This window comes from Budorcas taxicolor, chromosome 21 (assembly GCF_023091745.1).
Source record: "Budorcas taxicolor isolate Tak-1 chromosome 21, Takin1.1, whole genome shotgun sequence".
Lineage (NCBI taxonomy): Eukaryota > Metazoa > Chordata > Mammalia > Artiodactyla > Bovidae > Budorcas > Budorcas taxicolor.
Window position 1 is genome coordinate 33,059,675 of NC_068930.1, and position 17,014 is coordinate 33,076,688.

General features: G+C 52.5%; 1 protein-coding gene across 3 annotated transcripts in view; it reads left to right on the top strand.

Moving 5' to 3' along the window:
* The window catches only part of PCSK6 (proprotein convertase subtilisin/kexin type 6), a 171,833-nt gene that overhangs the window by 95,623 nt on the left and 59,196 nt on the right, over nt 1-17,014 (top strand). For all 3 annotated transcript variants that reach the window (XM_052659403.1, XM_052659404.1, XM_052659405.1), the window contains exons 7-8: nt 8,900-9,072; nt 14,402-14,614. In XM_052659403.1, the coding sequence (XP_052515363.1) occupies nt 8,900-9,072; nt 14,402-14,614 (386 nt within the window). The remainder of the gene's footprint in view (nt 1-8,899; nt 9,073-14,401; nt 14,615-17,014) is intronic.

The window sequence follows — 17,014 nt, forward strand, 5'->3', positions numbered from 1 at the left end:
TTTTATACTTGATACTGTTATCTGCAAATTGGGGGAATTTTATTTCTTCTTTTTAATCCATGTGCTTTTTATTTCCTTTTCTTGCTTTATCACCATGATTACAACTTCCAGCCAAGAGCAGACATCCTTGCCTTGTTCCTGACCTTAGGAACAAGGTGTGGACCTTTACATTAAGAGTAATTTTTTTGTAAATGTTTTTTAGGAAGTTCATTATGCTCCCTTCTATTCACAATTTTTTGAGTTTTTTAAAGAATGCATGGGTGTAAAATTTTGTCACCACCTTTTCCTCATCGAGTGACATGTTTTATGTGATTTTTCTTTAGCTTGTTAGCATGGTGGATTATATTGGTTTCTGAATATTGATCCAGTATTGTCTGTAGAGTAAGCCCCACTTGGCCATGATGTTTTCTTTTCCTTTTTGATACATTACTGAAACTCATTTGCTAATATTTTGTAAAGGGTTTTTATGTTCATGAGGAGTCTTGGTTTGTAATTTTTTTTTCTCTCTCTCTCTCTTTACACTGTGTTCGATCTTAGTATCAGGGCAGTCCTAGCTTCAGTAAGTGAATTGAGAATTGTTCCCTCCCTTTTATGTTCTGGAAGTGATTGTGTAGAATTGGTGTTAATTCTTTAAGTACTAGTAGATTCTCCTGACCTAAAAAATCTCTTTTGGGGGGAGATTTTTTTTTTTTTAGTTACAAACTAAATTTCTTGAAAAGTTACAGAGCTGTTCAAATTGTCTGTTTCATCCTGAGTGCAGAGCACATATACTCTTGTGTCCGAGTCTTTGTGACCCCGTGGACTGTAGCCCTCCAGGCTCCTCTGTGCATGGGATTTCCCAGGCAAGAACTGTGGTAGTTTGTATGTTGTGAGGAGGTGGACTGTAGCCCTCGAGGCTCCTCTGTGCATGGGATTTCCCAGGCAAGAACTGTGGTAGTTTGTATGTTGTGAGGAGGTGGTCCATTTCATCTAACTTGTCACATTTATTTGTGTAGAGTTATTTGTAGTATTCTCTTATTGTACTTTTGGTGCAGTAGAGTCTGTGGTTATATTTTGTTTAATTCCTAATGTTGGTAATTTGTGTCTCCCCACCCCCCCCCCTTTTTTTTAAGTCATTCATACTTGAAGTTTACCAAATTTTAGTAATCTTTTTAGAAAACCAGCTCTTTGTTACGCTTATTTTCTCTAGTGCTTTTCTGTTTTCAGCTTCACTGTTTTCTGCTCCCATCTTTATGCTTCCTTCCTTTCTCTTGCTTTGGGCTTCTCGAAGTCTTTTTCTAGGATCTTGAAGTGGATGCTTCCATTATTGACTGGAGATGTTTTCCTCTTCTCTGATGTAAACGGTGATGCCGTAAATCTCTCTCATAGCAGTAAGTTTAGCCATGTCTCACAGATTTTGATATGTTGTATTTGCCTTTTCATTCAGTTCAATGTTTTGTTTTTCCCTTGATACTTCCTTTTGGGCTCATAGATTATTTAAGAGCGTGTTGTTTTGTTTCCAGCTGTTTGGAGATGCTCTGTTCTCTTTCTACCATTGGTTACTAGTTAGAGTCCAAGTTAGAGTCCCTTGTGGTTGTGGAACACACTTGGATAGGAGTTCAGTTCTCCTAGATTCATTGAGGTCAGGGGGTGAATCTATCTTGGTAGTCTTCTGCATGCACTTGACAAGGACGTGTATTCTCTTGTTGCATAGAATGTTCTAGAAGTGAGACCGTATTGGTTGTTGGTAGTGATGAGTTCTTCCACATCCTTGCCAATTTTCTGTCTGGCTGTTCTGTCAACTATTGAGAGAAGATGCTAGAGTCTGGCAAGGTGGTACTGGACCCCTCATTGCCCACTTTGCTCTCCCTGTCCAGCCTTGGTGCCCTCGTCCTTGGTGTCAGACTCTGAATGAAGCCTGGTGCTGCCCACTGGCAGCCCAGAGGGGAGGTGGCTATCCCACCCACCTAACCCTAACCCCAACCCTAACCCTCTGGCATGGCAGGACCCTAACCCTAACCACCCCACCCCGTCACCCACCCCACTCCACCCCATCCCCTCACCACCCTCCCCCCAACTCCACCCCCCGCCACAGCCTCCCACCCCGCCTCCTCCTCCTGTCCCTTGTTTTCCAGGGCTGTTGCTGTTTTATTCGTTTCTTTTCTTGCTTCTGTTATTTCTAGGGCCCTGAGTAGAGGTGGACCAGGGGCTCGAGTTCCCTTCGTCATCCGGCCAATCGGTATTTTTATTGTGATGGCGCTCAGTGCTGTCACTGGTTGCCATTAGTTACCAGATGCTGCACCAACACACATAGTCATCTGTGCATCTGGTCCTCAGAATGACGCTTGGAGCTGGGTGTTAGGACAGTTGCTCCACACCAGGGGAGACTGACAGAGCGGAGGCTTGCCTGCTGCGTCTGGGTCCGCACCACTGCTGCTGGCAGAGCCTACATGAGAGCTCAGGCCCCTGGCGTTAAGCCGAGGTCACCCCTTTGCAGCTGTGGCTCCTGGTGCTGCAGCGGTGACCAGGTGAAGACTGTTGCCACCACGCCCAGGAGGAGGCGCAGAGCAGATAGAAGGGTCTGTGCTCCGCAGTGGGCATGTGAGTCCTCCTTGGCTGCATTCACATTTCCTCCAAAGGTAACTGGGCCTTGCTTCTCTCTTCCAGCCTCATATGTTCTAAGCCGTGCTCCCCATCCTTCCTGTGATAACTGGGACAACCTGGGAAGTCACAGAGAGAGGATGGCGAGCCCTCCCCTGCCCTTTCTCCTCGCTGTCTTTATTCTCTCACTCTCTTAACCTTTTTTTAATTAAAAAAATTTTTAGCCCTGTGCTTAGTGTTCCCCATTCCTCTTTCCCTGTCTGCTTCTGGTTGGGAGTGATGGTGGGTGGGCTCAGACGTGCGCCCACCAGCCTTCAGCTCATCGTCATCAGTGTCTCACCTGCCAGGTGAGTTCCGGACAGAGCCCTCCCGGCTGGTTCCTTGAGAGCCCCTCCCAGACTTGGAGGGGTGAGCCAGGCTGCTGCATCAGGTCCTCCGGCCTTAGGGCCCCTCCCAACATCCTGTAGGATGCCCACCCTACCCTGGCCTAAGGAAAACTTGCTGGGTGAGGTCACCTGTAGGGCACATGACGAAGCCCTTGCCTTTTTAATTTTAGGGGGCATCTGGCTTTTGGCGACTTGTTCCCCTGAGCTGATGCTTAGCAGGACTCAGACACTTCCCTGAGGCAGGATGGGGTCACCTGGAGCACAACCTGCCCCTGTCCAACTCCAGCTCACTGAAGCCCCCCAGCCCAAGGGACAGATCCCCAGGCTGCTGGGGGGCAGGTGGTGCCCTGGAACTGAAAGGTGTCCTGCTCAGGCCTCGTGAAGGACAAAAGGCAGGTGCCTTTTCAGCCTGTTGACTGTTTCTGGGAAGGACAAGTGCTGCAGCTACATTCCTGCTGGTGTTTTTGTTCCCTGTTTTGATGGGGGAACTGAATCATGCTTTTCCTTTCATAAACAGGAGAATGTTAAGTACATAACAGCTAAATTAATCCGTGCCCATAAATTAGTTCATTATGTTAATTCAGGCTCACAGAGCTCAGTCTCATTAGCGTTTCCATTAAGCTGTTTAGGCTTACGAGTATTTTAAGAGTACAATTTAAGCTGCAGATTAATCTTCAAAGGCTCCAAGTGTGTTTTTAACTGCAGGAAAATTTAAAATGCATTGGGAGGTTTGGGGGGATTTAGTGACTATGGGTAGCTACAGCCTCCACATTCTCATCAAAGGCCCCCACCTGCTGGGTATGGTACCCTGAGGCTGAGAGGAGCCTTAGGAAGGAGGAGATGGGCAGGTGTGGCCACCATCCTCCCCAGATGACAGGTGAGCCGATTCTAGGCTGCATGTGGGGTTCTGAGGTTGTCCGTGTAAGCAATTCTGCTCCTGGGGGCTTGTGAGAAAGATAGGCAGGGAGAGAACACACAGCATGTCTGAGCCTGCGTGACAAGCCAGTGGCCTTCTTGCTGGGTGGTGTGACTGTCTTCTTGTCACTGCCTTCTGGTCTTCATCAGAGGCCCGCTCAGGGCATCCTGTCATAGGACATACATCCTTCAGGGCTCCTCACGTTCCTGCCTATGGGGCTAAGTCCCTGTCCTGCCTGCTGTCCCCTTGTCCCACCCCGCCAGCCCTCCTTGAACTCCTTTGCTCTCTGGACCCTGCTCCTGCTGCAGAAACCACGAAACTCAGTCACGATTTCAAATCTCCAGCGCACTGCTGAGGTTCTTCCACTTTTTACTGTTCTCTGATGAATCAGCAGAACCTGATTATGGAAAAAGTGATCTGTTTTGAAATAAAGTTTTCCTTATTATTCAGTTATGACAGGCCCACAGGTCAGGAGACAGTGGTCCCTGAGTAGAGTCTGTCACTCACAGTTCCCAAGAGAATGGGTCATGCTGCCATGGGGGACACATGGCAGGCTCCAGGGTCTCTTTGGAGGCAGAAGGAGCAAGGGAAGCAGTGATCTGCAGCCCTTATTGTGGTTTCTGCATAAAAGACAAGTGAGGAGGGGTAAACAGGCTTAAGATGGGCTAGTTTGAATCATTTCAGGGCTTGGGGCTTAGGGGCTGCCCCTGGTGGTCTGGTTCCTGGCCCTGGGGGTGATTGGGGCAAGTGGAGAGTAACCTGAAGGTAAGACCCACCCCCCCCCCCACTACCAATGAAAGACATGCTTGTGGGGTGGGCTCTGGATTGTCTGGTTTGCCGAAGGAAGACATCCTGGGGGCCTCCTGTACCATCTCCACGAACTGGCCAGCTTGGGAGTGTGGGGGTTCAGTCCCTGCAGGGTCAGCAAGGCCTGAAGCATCAGAATACAGAAAATAAGAGACAGGGTTCATGTGAGACCTACTGGGAGAGGCCTCCTCTGAGGGGCCCAAGAGTTTACTGGACACCGCTGGCTCCTGCCTCGCTTCCACCGTGAGGGATATCGGACTGAACAGGAGCCCAGGGAGACCTGGTGTGGTGGTCAGCTGTGGTGTCTGGACACTTCCTGTAACCCTGTGGCAAGTTCACATGTGCCTCCCAGTCCTGCAGACACGCCTCAGGTCTTGGAAGGAGGCTGTTCAGTGCAGGCATGTTTACAGATCTGAGAGCTTGTTTGTCTTGGGCCATAATGAGAGCAGAAGCCTTTTAGGTTTGCAGCATTTCTAAACAACTGTTGCAACCTCCCTCAGCCCAGAATGCCTGTGGGTAGGACAGAATATATTGTAGTTTTAGTGGAAAAAAAAGATGAAATCAATTCTCTGTGGAAATTGCTAAAATAAACTCGGGATTAATGAGCAAAATTTGTTGGGGAGGCCCATTTGTCACACTCAGGAAGCCACAATCTAATTTTACTTGCCGCTGTTCATTGCTCTTGTGTTGCCATTCATTTGCTGAAGGCAAAACACACTACCTCTCAATAGACAAGGGTGGGCCCACATCCCGCTCCCCTTCCCTCCTCCAGACGGCCTGATGGCTGACTTCCTGTTGGGGAGAGGGAGGAGGGCAGGGGGTGTTCTTCCGGTTGTCTTTTCCTTGGCTCACCAACAGAAACCTTTTCTCTCGGTTCTAGAGGCTGAACGTCCAAGGTGAAGGTGTTGGCAGGCCTGGTTTCTTCCAAGGCCTCTCTCTAGACCAGCAGATAGCTGCTCATCTCTGTCTCCCCGTGGTCATCCTTTGGTCTGGGTTGTCTGTGTCGGAATTTCCTCTTAGAAGGACACCAGGCCTGTTGGATGGGTGTGCACCCATGTGACCTCACTTCAGCTTAATTACTCCTTTAAGACCCTGTCTGCAAGTCCAGCACCGCCCACCTCCCACTGGCCTGTGAACGTGGACGGATACAGGGCACTCGCAGGGCCGATGCAGTGGCCCTGGGTGGGTTTGCCCGCCGCACACAAGCCTGTGATTTGCACTTGCTGTGTGCTCAGTCGCTTCATTCGAGTCCGACTCTGTGTGGCCCCGTGGACTGTAGCCCACCAGGCTCCTCTGTCCATGGGATTCTCCTGGCAAGAGTACTGGAGTGGGCTGTCATTCTCTTCTGTAAATTAGAAGCAGGGGAAGGGAGGAAGGATGGGTCACTATGAGAAAATTGTAGTTGTTTTTTTAACTTCCTCAGGAGACTTGTAAAATCAGTGCTTTCATCGGGTTCTCCAGGACAGTGAGGCTGCTGTGGGTGCAGGTCAGTCTGTGGAAAGGTGACTGTTTGCGGCAAGCCCAGCTGTGCGATCTTCCCAGATGTGACTCTGCCAGGGGCTGAGCTGCCCAGCAGGCCCTGCAAAGCCCCCTCCCCCTCCTCATCACACTTCTCCCACCTTGTTCCCTAGATGGGACCTCAGAGTGGACGGGTCAGCCCCGCGTGTCCTGTTCCCGGGAGCCCTGGACCCAGCCTGCTGCCCAGTTGTGGGCACACCAACAACCAGGACAAACCAAATCCAGGTGGTTTGTCCACATTATTTTTGTACCTGACAGTTTATGGAAAATGGGTCTTTATTTTTTCATTAAAGAAATGATGACTGTTTTCTTCAGTTGGGCATTTCCAGAGAGCCATTCGCATTTAATGCCAGTACTAGAACAGCAGGTCTCCACTGGAAATATTTACCTTTTCCTTGTTGGCAGCTTGTCAGTGTTGGGAAAACAGATGCTTAATTAAAAACTCAGTATGTCATGCTTTCTTCCTCACTCAGGCGCTCTTCCTCCAGGATGGAGGAGGAGGCATGTGAGAGGTGTTGGGAAGCATTCTGGTCTTCTGTTTTTACGTACCTGGGGGATGTCTCCTGGCGTCTTGTTCCTGTTCAGACATTGGTATTCCACCACCCATCCCTGGCCTGGAGAGGCCTGAGGGTGGCAGGCTACTGTCACCACCTGGATGGCAGAACTGGTTTGGTTTTGGCTGTGTGTATGGTTGGTGGGGTCTCTTGCCCTGGAGAATCCATTGCTAAAGATAAGGACATGAAGAAAGTAGCTGCTTTTTCTTCAGAAAGCAGAGGGCATCAGGGCCCCGATGTTATCCTCCCGACTGCCCCAGCAGGTTTTGCGGAAAACATGGGCTCAGAGAGTGTGAGACCCTGGCCCAAGGCCAGACGCAGCTGGGATGTGATTCCACCCTGGGACTGTCTAGCGCCTGCTCTCTTCCCCCTGAAGCACTCTGCGCTTCATCTTGCCCCGGGGCTGCATCTTTGCCCCACGAAGCAGCCAGCATCCTGTACTGGTTGTGGCCCCTTCTCAGGGTTCATGGCTCCAAGAGCCCCAAGGTCCCATCTGTGACACAGCCATGGAGACAGGGGCCCTGGACACACAGACCGGAGACCAGGAGGCATGGTTTTGGGGGCCATGCTGACTGCTGTCACCCCCCAGAAATCAGAAAGGAGAAAGTACAGCATGGGGGGTCCATCCTCCACAGATGCTGACAAGCCCAAAGAAGATTTGGCTCTTACACAGAGAACCTCATATTTATCAAAAGACACCGTAAACAAAGTGAGAAGACAAGGCACCAACTGGGAGAAGGCATTTATAACATAAGTAACTGACAAAGGATGAATTCCCAGTACACCCTGTGTTATTTAAGCCTGCTTCCACTCATATTAAAGCACCCACTGTTAAGGCAATGGATAAACTAATGCACATTTCTGAGTACTTTCCTGTGTGAGGGGCAGGCCTGGGTCAAGGCCTCAGGTGTCCAAGCTCATATTTTCCTAAGATGGAGGTTCATGTTTGTCTGTTACTTTATTTAGTAGGCTCTGTAACTAACATGTGTACCAGGCTTTATTTAGTAGGCTTGTAACGTGTGTCCCAGGCAATCCTTCATGTGTCAGATAGTAAATGTTTTAAAAATAAAGGTAAAAAGTAGTTATTGTTAACAGCCCCTGGAAGTAGGTTCTACTGCCCCGGTTTTTACAGTTAGGGTCAGACCAGCTGCTGACACAGCGGCTGTGAACCATCTTTTTTGATGTTTTGGTGTCTCAGCAGATTTGACAGCTTTCATCACTGCACGTTACAGACGTCAGAAGCTTAGGGAGATGAGGTAGCCCCGTGGTCACTAACTGGTTGCAACAGGTGGTCGGGCAGGGTCTCCCCGGTGGCCTGCCCCATGCTCCCCCCACCTCCCGTTGGTGAGGGGCCTCCTCCCCAGGCCTCCTCTCCGGAGCTGGTGACAAAGTGTCCACCCCCTATCCCCCGTCCTGTACTGTCACATCCAGTCTTGAACAATGGTGGCAGCCCCGCATCTTGCTACCAGGCACCTAAGGGTCCAAACCGCTCGGGCAGCCATGAAAAAATACCGCAGACCAGGCGGCCCAAACCACAGGCCCTTGTGGCTCGCAGCTCTGGGGGGGCTGAAACCCAAGTTCAAGGTGCCAGCCCACTGCTTTCTCATGATGGCCTCGTAGCGTGGCAGCTGGCAGATGACCGCCATCCGTGTCCTCATGCGGCAGAGGAGATGGGAGGCATGCTCTCGCCATCTGTTCTCCTGAGTCTGATAGTCCTGCCCTGGCCCCTCATGACTGCATCCGAACCTCCTGAAAGTCCTGCCTCCAGATGTGCTGGCATGGGGTTAGGGCGTCAACCCTGAGACTGGGGACACAAGCCTGCGGTCCATGGAGGGTGAAGGAGTGGGGGGCAGGCAGAGCCAGCAGGTGAAGCAGTTGGCATTGGTGTCTGCTGTCTCTTGAGGCCGTCAAGCCACAAGGAGCCATCGTTGAACCTGCGATGGTGCTCAGGTCTGAATCCCTCTCGTTCTGCTGTGAATTTCTCTGACATTGTGTTCAAGCAGGGTTTCCAGGCTGTCAGGGTGGGAGTTGCTAGTGGCTGGGGTCCCAGCTGAATGTGGGGCCCAATGTTGTACATGGGAACCCCGCCCATGAGGGGCCAGCATCCACACGGCTCTCACATCCGCCTGTGCTTTCAGGCATCCGAATGCTGGATGGAGATGTGACCGATGTGGTGGAGGCCAAGTCTCTGGGCACCAGACCCAATTACATCGACATCTACAGCGCCAGCTGGGGGCCGGACGATGATGGCAAGACGGTGGACGGGCCCGGCCGGCTGGCCAGACAGGCCTTCGAGCACGGCATCAGAAAGGTGTGGTGACCCAGAGCCGTGGTGGGAGGGCAGGTTGAGGGGCAGAGTGAGGGCTCTCAACAGTTAAAAACCGGAAAGAATAAAGGAGCCAAAAACATAATATTAAAAGCAGTTCTACAAACCCAAGATGATCTTTTCTGCACATTGAAGGGCTCCACTTCTCACCCTTTAAGAGACGAGTATGGGATCAGCTTCATGCTGGTTTTCAGTCTGTCTTATTAAGTAACCAACATAGAAGTAAGGAGAAATCTTGTCATGTAGGTAGCAGTGAATAAATTTCAGGGATGTCACTGGAGGTCCAGTGGTTAAGACTTGTATGGGGGCAGGGGTTCCATCCCTGATCAAGGAAGCAAGACCCTATATGCTCCACCAAATTAAATAAATATATAAATAAATTTGAGGATCACACACAGAGTTGGAGTGACTCAGAGAGAGCCCTGACACAGGATGAGGTGGGACCAGGGCCAGAGCGAGGGAGAAGTCAAGTGGGGGCTCAGGGCAGCAGCACCCACCAAACTAGAGCAGATGGATGTCATCTCATTACAGAGTCACTGCTCCCAAGGTGCCTGCAGCTCACCTGCCAGCCCCAGGACTTTGCCTCGCAGCCTGACAGCCCCCAGCTTGGGGTGTGCAGCTGGGTGGTGGGGGTCCTAGACTGACCACCTGGCCTGTTAGTGGGGCTCTGCAGGTGGAATGGTGTCTGGGACTCAGCCCACCTGCCCACAGGACCCCCATCTTGGAGCTCTGTGCATGCATCACAGGCTGTGAGCTCACCCCGCACCCCCAAGGCATCAGGTCTCCACAGTGCTCCCTCCCCACCAGTGTGCCACCCAGCCATTTAGGATGTCTGGGGTGGAGCCCACCAGGGGCTGTCAGAGCAAACATCTCAACCCATCGGCCAAGGGGGGCAGAAGAGGACACCCCAGTCACTCCATGGTCGTCAGTTCTGGGTCCTTGTGAGTCAGGAAAGCTGGGGCAGAGAGGGTCCTGGAGACAACCTAGGTCTCACAGTGGATTTCTGGGTGAGGACAGCTTCCTGGATTAGACACTGGCCTGTGGTCAGTGTCCCGGTGGCCCTGAGTGGCCAGGCAATGCCAGCGAGGTTAGAGCTGGAAGTCCAGGCCTCCCGAGGCAGGGTTTATGCCTCTGACTTCTCCCATAGGAGATAGGACAGTGGGGCTGGGTCAACCCCATTTTATTATTTATATACTTTTACCATACTGTTAAAGTTATTATTTTATTATAAACTGTGCACCATGATTAAAGTGTGGTCAATACATAGTTAACAAGTCAGATGGTACCAGTGGTTGTCCTGAAAGCAAGGCTTACCGCTCTCTGCACCCTACCTCGCCCCCCTCCACAGGCCCTTGTTGATGATTTCCTTTGAATAATACAATATGGTCACTTTTCTGGATGTGCTGAGTTTGGTCACTTTCTATCTATTAATTCCCTTCTATGGGGCTGGGGGGTTTGTTTCCTGGAACACCCCCAGCCTCAGACCCCATGGTCTGGTGGCTCCAGGCCACGCGATACTGTACACAAGTGTGAGCCTTCTTCTTCTGCCCTCTCTCCTCCCCGGCCACTCAGGGCCTGAATGTCTGAGAAGTGAGTGACCAGAGTGGGGCTACATTCTCACGTCCCTCACAGCTCTGTGCTTACCCTGACGCTCATGCGACAAAAGAAGCGGGGAACAGGTAGACATCAGCACGTCCATAGCTCACACTCAGGACACAGACATCTTCCTCTGTCCTCATGACTCCGAGGAGATGTCCAGGCTCTTCAGTCAGCTTGGCGAGTGGCCGAGCTCACCGGGTGCTGGGAGGTCAGGGCACGGGCATGTTAGCCACTGCCAGATGCACAGATCTCATTGCTCCAATTTCCAGCATCCCTTGTGTGCTGGGTCATGTGGCTGTCACTCTTGACACCAAGGGGAACCTCCTAAAATTAGATGTAAGTTAGAGACCACTTTTACTGAATGGAAATGGCAACCCACTCCAGTACTCTTGCCTGGAAAATCCCATGGAGGGAGAAGCCTGGTAGGCTACAGTCCGTGGGGTCGCAAAGAGTCAGACACGACTGAGCGACTTCACTTTCACTTTCACTTTACTGAATGGAAGATGCTGCTTTTTAAAGATATTTTCTTTATTCTCTTACTTGGTCGCACCAGGGATAAGTTGTGGCACATGGGCAGTTTAGTTGCAGATGTGAGCTCTTAGCTGTAGTATGTAGGATGTAGTTCCCCAACCAGGGGTCGAACCTGGGCCCCCTACATTGGGAGCGTGGAGTCAGAGCCACAGGACCACCAGGGTCATCCCTGAAGATGCTCTTTGAGAGATGTGAATCCTGAGTGTCGGCCATTTCGATGAGATGATTTCTAAAGATTCTGAGAGCTGAGGATGAGCTGTTTTCAGGAGATGGGCTGGTTGTCTGGGCCTGACCTCTCTCAGGTGTATAGGTGAGCTGTAGAGGGTGGAGTGTCGGGAGCTCTGAGGGCTCCGCGTGCTGAGTTCTGAGCCACACCGGCCTCATTCAGCCATCGGGGGTGCAGAAGCTGCAGAGGGACCGCGTGGTTCCTGCCACGTGTCAGTTTTCTGAGATTCTGAGGTCATTGCATAATTTTTTTTTAGTCTTTCTGAATTAAATATGTCACATAGGGAGCCTTAAATTGCAACCATCAGAAGCCATCACTGAGAATCCTCCTAGAAGCTTGATGGTCTCAAACCAAACCACATTCTTCCATCTGTTTTCATCCTTGATGCCCCACTTGTCACCTGCAGCCTCCCCTGCAAAACGTGACTGCATCTTGGTAGATGGTGCAGGTTCTGGTAGGTGCCATCAGACACTGTACTTTAGCATAAAGAGGTGTTGGATATTGGTCCTCAGGTGGCTGGTCACCCAGAAGGGGAGAGTCTACCACACTGTGGCTGAAGGCACTGGCTGGGTCCAGTGCCAAGCATTCACTAGCATTCCACACCCACAGATGAGCCATCTGCTTCCCTGGCACGATGCCGAAACACATTCTGAGGAGTGGAGGTGGTGTCTTTGTGAACAGAAGTGCGAGTTCACAGCTGGGGTTGACCCATCCTCACCCTAGAGCAGGGTCTCTGTCTCCAGCTTCTGATGCCTGATGATCTGAGGTGGAGCTGGTGGAATGATAATAGAAGTAAAGTGCACAATAAGTGTAATGTGCTTGAACCATACCGAAGCCACCCCCACCCCAGTCTGTGGGAAAATCATCTTCCACAAAACTGGTCCCTAGTACCAGAAATGTTGGGGACCACTGCCCTAGAGCCTCCATCCTGTGGCTTCCAGGTGAACAGAAGATACAGAACATGAACACACAATCCTCAGAGACAGCTTGGACGTTCCTTACAGCTCAGCCCTGGGTGTTTCCTCTGCCCCGTTCCCATGCTGTTTTCCAGGAGACTGTTCTCAGAAGGGAGAGAGGCTCTAGATGCTCTGATGCCTGTGAGAACTCAGGGGTCCGGGGTTCCTGCAAAGTGCAGGGTGAAAAGAGGCAAGCCTTTGGCATTTAAGCCCCTGTTGCATCACTGGGGAGCTCATTAGAAACACAGACTCGGGCTTATCTGGACCAGCCAAGCCCATGCCTGCAACGTAGAGAGCTAGGCATTGTCCTCTCGCGTGTGAGCTGTGTAGGTAGTGTGAGCAGTGTGGGCCATGTGAGTAGTGTGAGCGCTCACAAGTGTGAGCAATGTGAGCGGTGTGGACGCTCATGAATGTGAGCTTTATGAGTGGAATGGGCGCTCACGAGTGTGAGTGGTGTGAATGGCATGGGCGCTCATGAGTGTGAGTGGTGTGAATGGCATGGGTGCTCACGAGTGCAGGCCATGTGAGCGGTGTGGGCACTCACGAGTATGGGTGGTCATGAGTGTGGGCAGTGTGGGCACTCACGAGTGTGGGTGCTTACAAGTGTAAGCACTCTGCAAAGCAGGAGCAGGAATGTAGCTCTCCTTGCCTCGAGTAACGATGGCCTTTGATCAGTAACCTGCAGTGTGGTGAGGACTGAAGGTGAAGGTGTCCAGAGATGATTCTCGTGAGACAATCAGAGACAGGCTCTGACTGAATTTCATTCAGATTCTTACTGCTTTGTATGAGCTTCGTGTGTGTTACTTGCACAGACAAACCCGTGTCCTCAGTCCTAGCGACTGCCCTTTGTGCTGGCCATTGGGACAGGACTCCCCAGAGATGTGGGAACAAGAGTGGATGAGGCAGCTTTGTGCCGGGGGCTGGGCTGTCTCTCAAGTCCCAGGCTGGAGCTGGCGGGAATGTTGGAGTGAAGACAAATCTGCACAAGAGGGCGGGCCCTGGGGTCCACTTGGTCCACATGTGGGGTGTCCTGGCACCTCCGGGGCAGGTGGATGCCTCAACCCAGGTGGCCTTGGGTGCCAGGGTCACATGTCTGCAATCCTATCAGAAGCAGGGTTTCAGTCAGCTACCAGGGTTGCAGGATTCCTTTGAAAGCTTCCTTTAAATTATCCAGTCATTGGGGAAAGCCTGGGTTTCCTCCTGCATATTTGGTTGCGGGGGTAGGGGTGAGGAGACTGGGGTGCCTGCCCATCTGGAGACGGGTGTTGGCTCCGCCCTCTGGGGCCAGCTGCACCCACTAGCAGGTCCTACCTTTGGACCAACAGGTCAGCTCCATCTGGCACTGGTGTGCTTGTTTAGCCAGTGTCTGTGGCTGGAGGAGCCTGGTTGGGCCCATGGGTGAGGATGGAGCTTGGCCAAGATGGCAGTCTGAGCGCTTCAGTGTTGGCCCTGTGGAGGCCCCGGGGCACTCTCCTAGGATGGGCCTGGGCATTCTGGCACCTGGCCCTTGTCCCATAGGTCCTGGGCCACCTGCTTTTCAAGGAGCTTGCTCCCCGGGAAGGGTGCATCTGCAGCTGGTTTTGCAGAACCTTCACCCCCTCTCTCCCAGGACTAGCTCTTGCAATTCAGAAACGTTAGGTTCATCCATCAGCTCCCATGTCAGTGTACGTGGGGGCAGTGTGGCGTTTATGCCCATGGGTCGCTACAGAGGAAGGCACTGGCATGGCCCTGGGACAGGACAGGTCACGGGAGGGCCTGCATCTTCCCCTGAAGAGCAGGGAGGGCTCCTCAGTACCGTCCAGTCATTCTGCTGGGTCTAGAGTTTTGCCAAGGACTCTGTTAACATCAAGAGAAAGCCTAGAAACCACACACTTGGGGCCCCCATCTGGTCCAAGTACATCCTGCTGAGTTTCCTCCTGGGGGAGGTGTGCTGGGCCAGGCTGAGACCAGCCAGCGGGGCCGTCCAGTGAGGGCTGACACCTGTCCCCACCCTCCTATCCAGGGCCGGCAAGGCCTGGGCTCCATTTTTGTCTGGGCGTCGGGGAACGGCGGCCGTGAGGGGGACCACTGCTCCTGTGATGGCTATACGAACAGCGTCTACACCATCTCTGTGAGCAGCACGACTGAGAACGGCCACAGGCCCTGGTACCTGGAGGAGTGTGCGTCCACCCTGGCCACCACCTACAGCAGCGGGGCCTTCTACGAGCGCAGAATTGTGAGTCTGGAGAAGGGTCTCGGGGGTGGGAGGGGGATGCTCCTGCCCCTGGTCTCATGAGTCCTCAGGGGCCTCAGGGAATGGTGACTCCTTCTCTTGTCCCATGGGCCCTCAGGGGGCCCTGGGGAGTGGGGTCTCCTGATCATGATCCCATGAGTCCAGAGGGGGTTCCCAGGGGGAAGGGCTCCTGCTCCTGGTCCCATGAGTCCTTCTGGGGCCCGAGTCGGGCAGGGTTCCTGGCCAAGGTCCCAGGAGGCCGTTAGGGCAGTTTGGACCCAGCCGCAGCCAGCCTCGCCATCAGGGAACTGGTTGTGCCTCGAGGTAAACCCCAGGCCCTTGGCAGCCTCCCTCGGACCCTGCCTTTCTAATTTTGGCACAGAATATCAATTAAAACCCTCTCTGGCTCAGGGGGTCTAAAAATACCCTGTAAGAATGGGGTGCATTCTCACCACAGTATCTTTTTTTAGCTTTCTAAATTCTGCGGTCACATTGCTTGGGGTCCAACTGGCCCGTTCAGTTTCCACGTGTGAAAGAGAAGGAGAGAAAGTCTTGGCTCTACGCTGAAACATTTTAGAAATCCGAGTGTCTCGGGTGTTCCCTTCCTCACAAAAGGACTTTTCTACACCCTTTAGGTTGAGAGTGGTTTTGTCTGCTGCAGTGACTTCAACGAACATAAATCAGTGTGGTTTATCTTTTAAAAATAGCTTTTACTTTAGTGTATGGGTGAGGTTCATGCTTGTTCCTTCCCCAGATGCTTTCATGCTTTAAAAAAGGTAGGAGGGGAGGGTTTCAAGTTGAAGTCAATGCAGAATTCAAGTGCACAGTCCTTAGGATGGTTTTTAGATGTCTAAAAAATGAGACCTTGGAGCTGGCCAGGCGTGGTTTAACCTGAAAACTCCCTGGCTGCTTTTCATTTCTCCTGCTGCCTGGCCACATCTGTAAATGTTATTTGCAGGCACATTGTCACATTTTCTTGTGGAAGCCTGAGGCTTCCCATTGTCCACTGTCCTCTGCAGTACCGGAAGGATCAACAGTCCTTCTGCTGCCAGCCTGGCATTGGCCTTGGCCAGCTCATGAAAGTACTCATTAAGTTGTTACTTTCCTTTCTGCTGGAACATGCACCCCTGGGATGGGGCTGAGGTGCTGAATGGTGTCCTGTTGCTTTAAATATCTAGCTGGTTTGAGCTTGGACTTAGGACCTGTCAGAGGCCTGGGCTGGAGTAGGGGGATGGTGCAAGCAGGGCTTGCAGCTCTGTGTGCTTAATGAGTCACACAGCCAGTGCATGTGTGTGTGTATGTGCATGTGTGTGTGTGTGTGTGTACATGCACGAACACACACCTTAGCTACAGAATGCCTTTATTCCTCCGTCTCTTCATGAAGAATTCTCGGAGCCCTAACGTTTAGTAACTGGGTGTCGCTGGGCAGAGGGCAGAGGGCAGAGTAGAAAACAGTGGGCAGCTGCTGTCCAGGGCCCTTCCCTGGTAGCACGGGTGGCAGGTGATTTTGTTTCAACTCAGCCAAGGCAAGGTGTTTGCTCTGAGTCCCTTAGAGACCCTGCCAGGGGGCGCGCCCTGTGCTGGATGCTCGGCAGCTCGTGTCTGTGTTCGGGCAGGTGTCCGACGGCAAGCGTAGCTGGGGCCTCTGTCGCTGTCATGCACTGAGTGCCGACAGCAGTGACTGTCTGGTGCTGAGACGGCACCTGTCCCTCCTTCACATTCTCATTACCCAGGCCGCGCCACGCCCCAGCGGCACAGAGGGTCCCCTGGCTCCACTATCCCCTTCTGCCAGCCAGGGGAGGCTCCTCTGCTCACACCCTTTTCTCTGAGGCTGCAGAGCCAGCCCCAGGCCTGCCCTGCTCCAAGAGCCTAGTCTTCTGCCCAGACACCCCCATTTCCGTCTGGCCACTTTGGACTGAGCACAGGCATGTGCCAGGCACCGGTGTTGCTTCCCCAGCAGCCCTGGGAAGGGCGTATCAGTAGCCCACTGGCAGGAGGATCCTGGGGTCACAGAGGGTGCAGCCTCCTCGTGGCGCCCTGCCCTCCCCAGGGTTGAGGAGGGGAGTAGGCTGGTCCCTGACAGCACCCTGTGAGTCTTCCTATGTGTGTGACCCGTGTGGGCTCCCTCTCTTGGGGTGATGGTCGGCCTCGCTGGGCCCTGACAAAGGAGAGACACTCTTGTTGTAAGAAGCTCTGGACTCTCCCCACAGGGGAAATTCTTTCTCAGGGATTTGCAGATAGGTGGCAGGAGCCTGGCAGTTGCAGGTATGTTGGTCTCCTGTTGGCACCATAACAAATGATCCCAAGATTCCCAGCTGGAAACAGCACAGCTGGGCCATCTCACAGTTCTGGGGGCACAAGTGCAGCAGCCTCCACGGGCCCATTTTCTGGGCCTCACAAGGC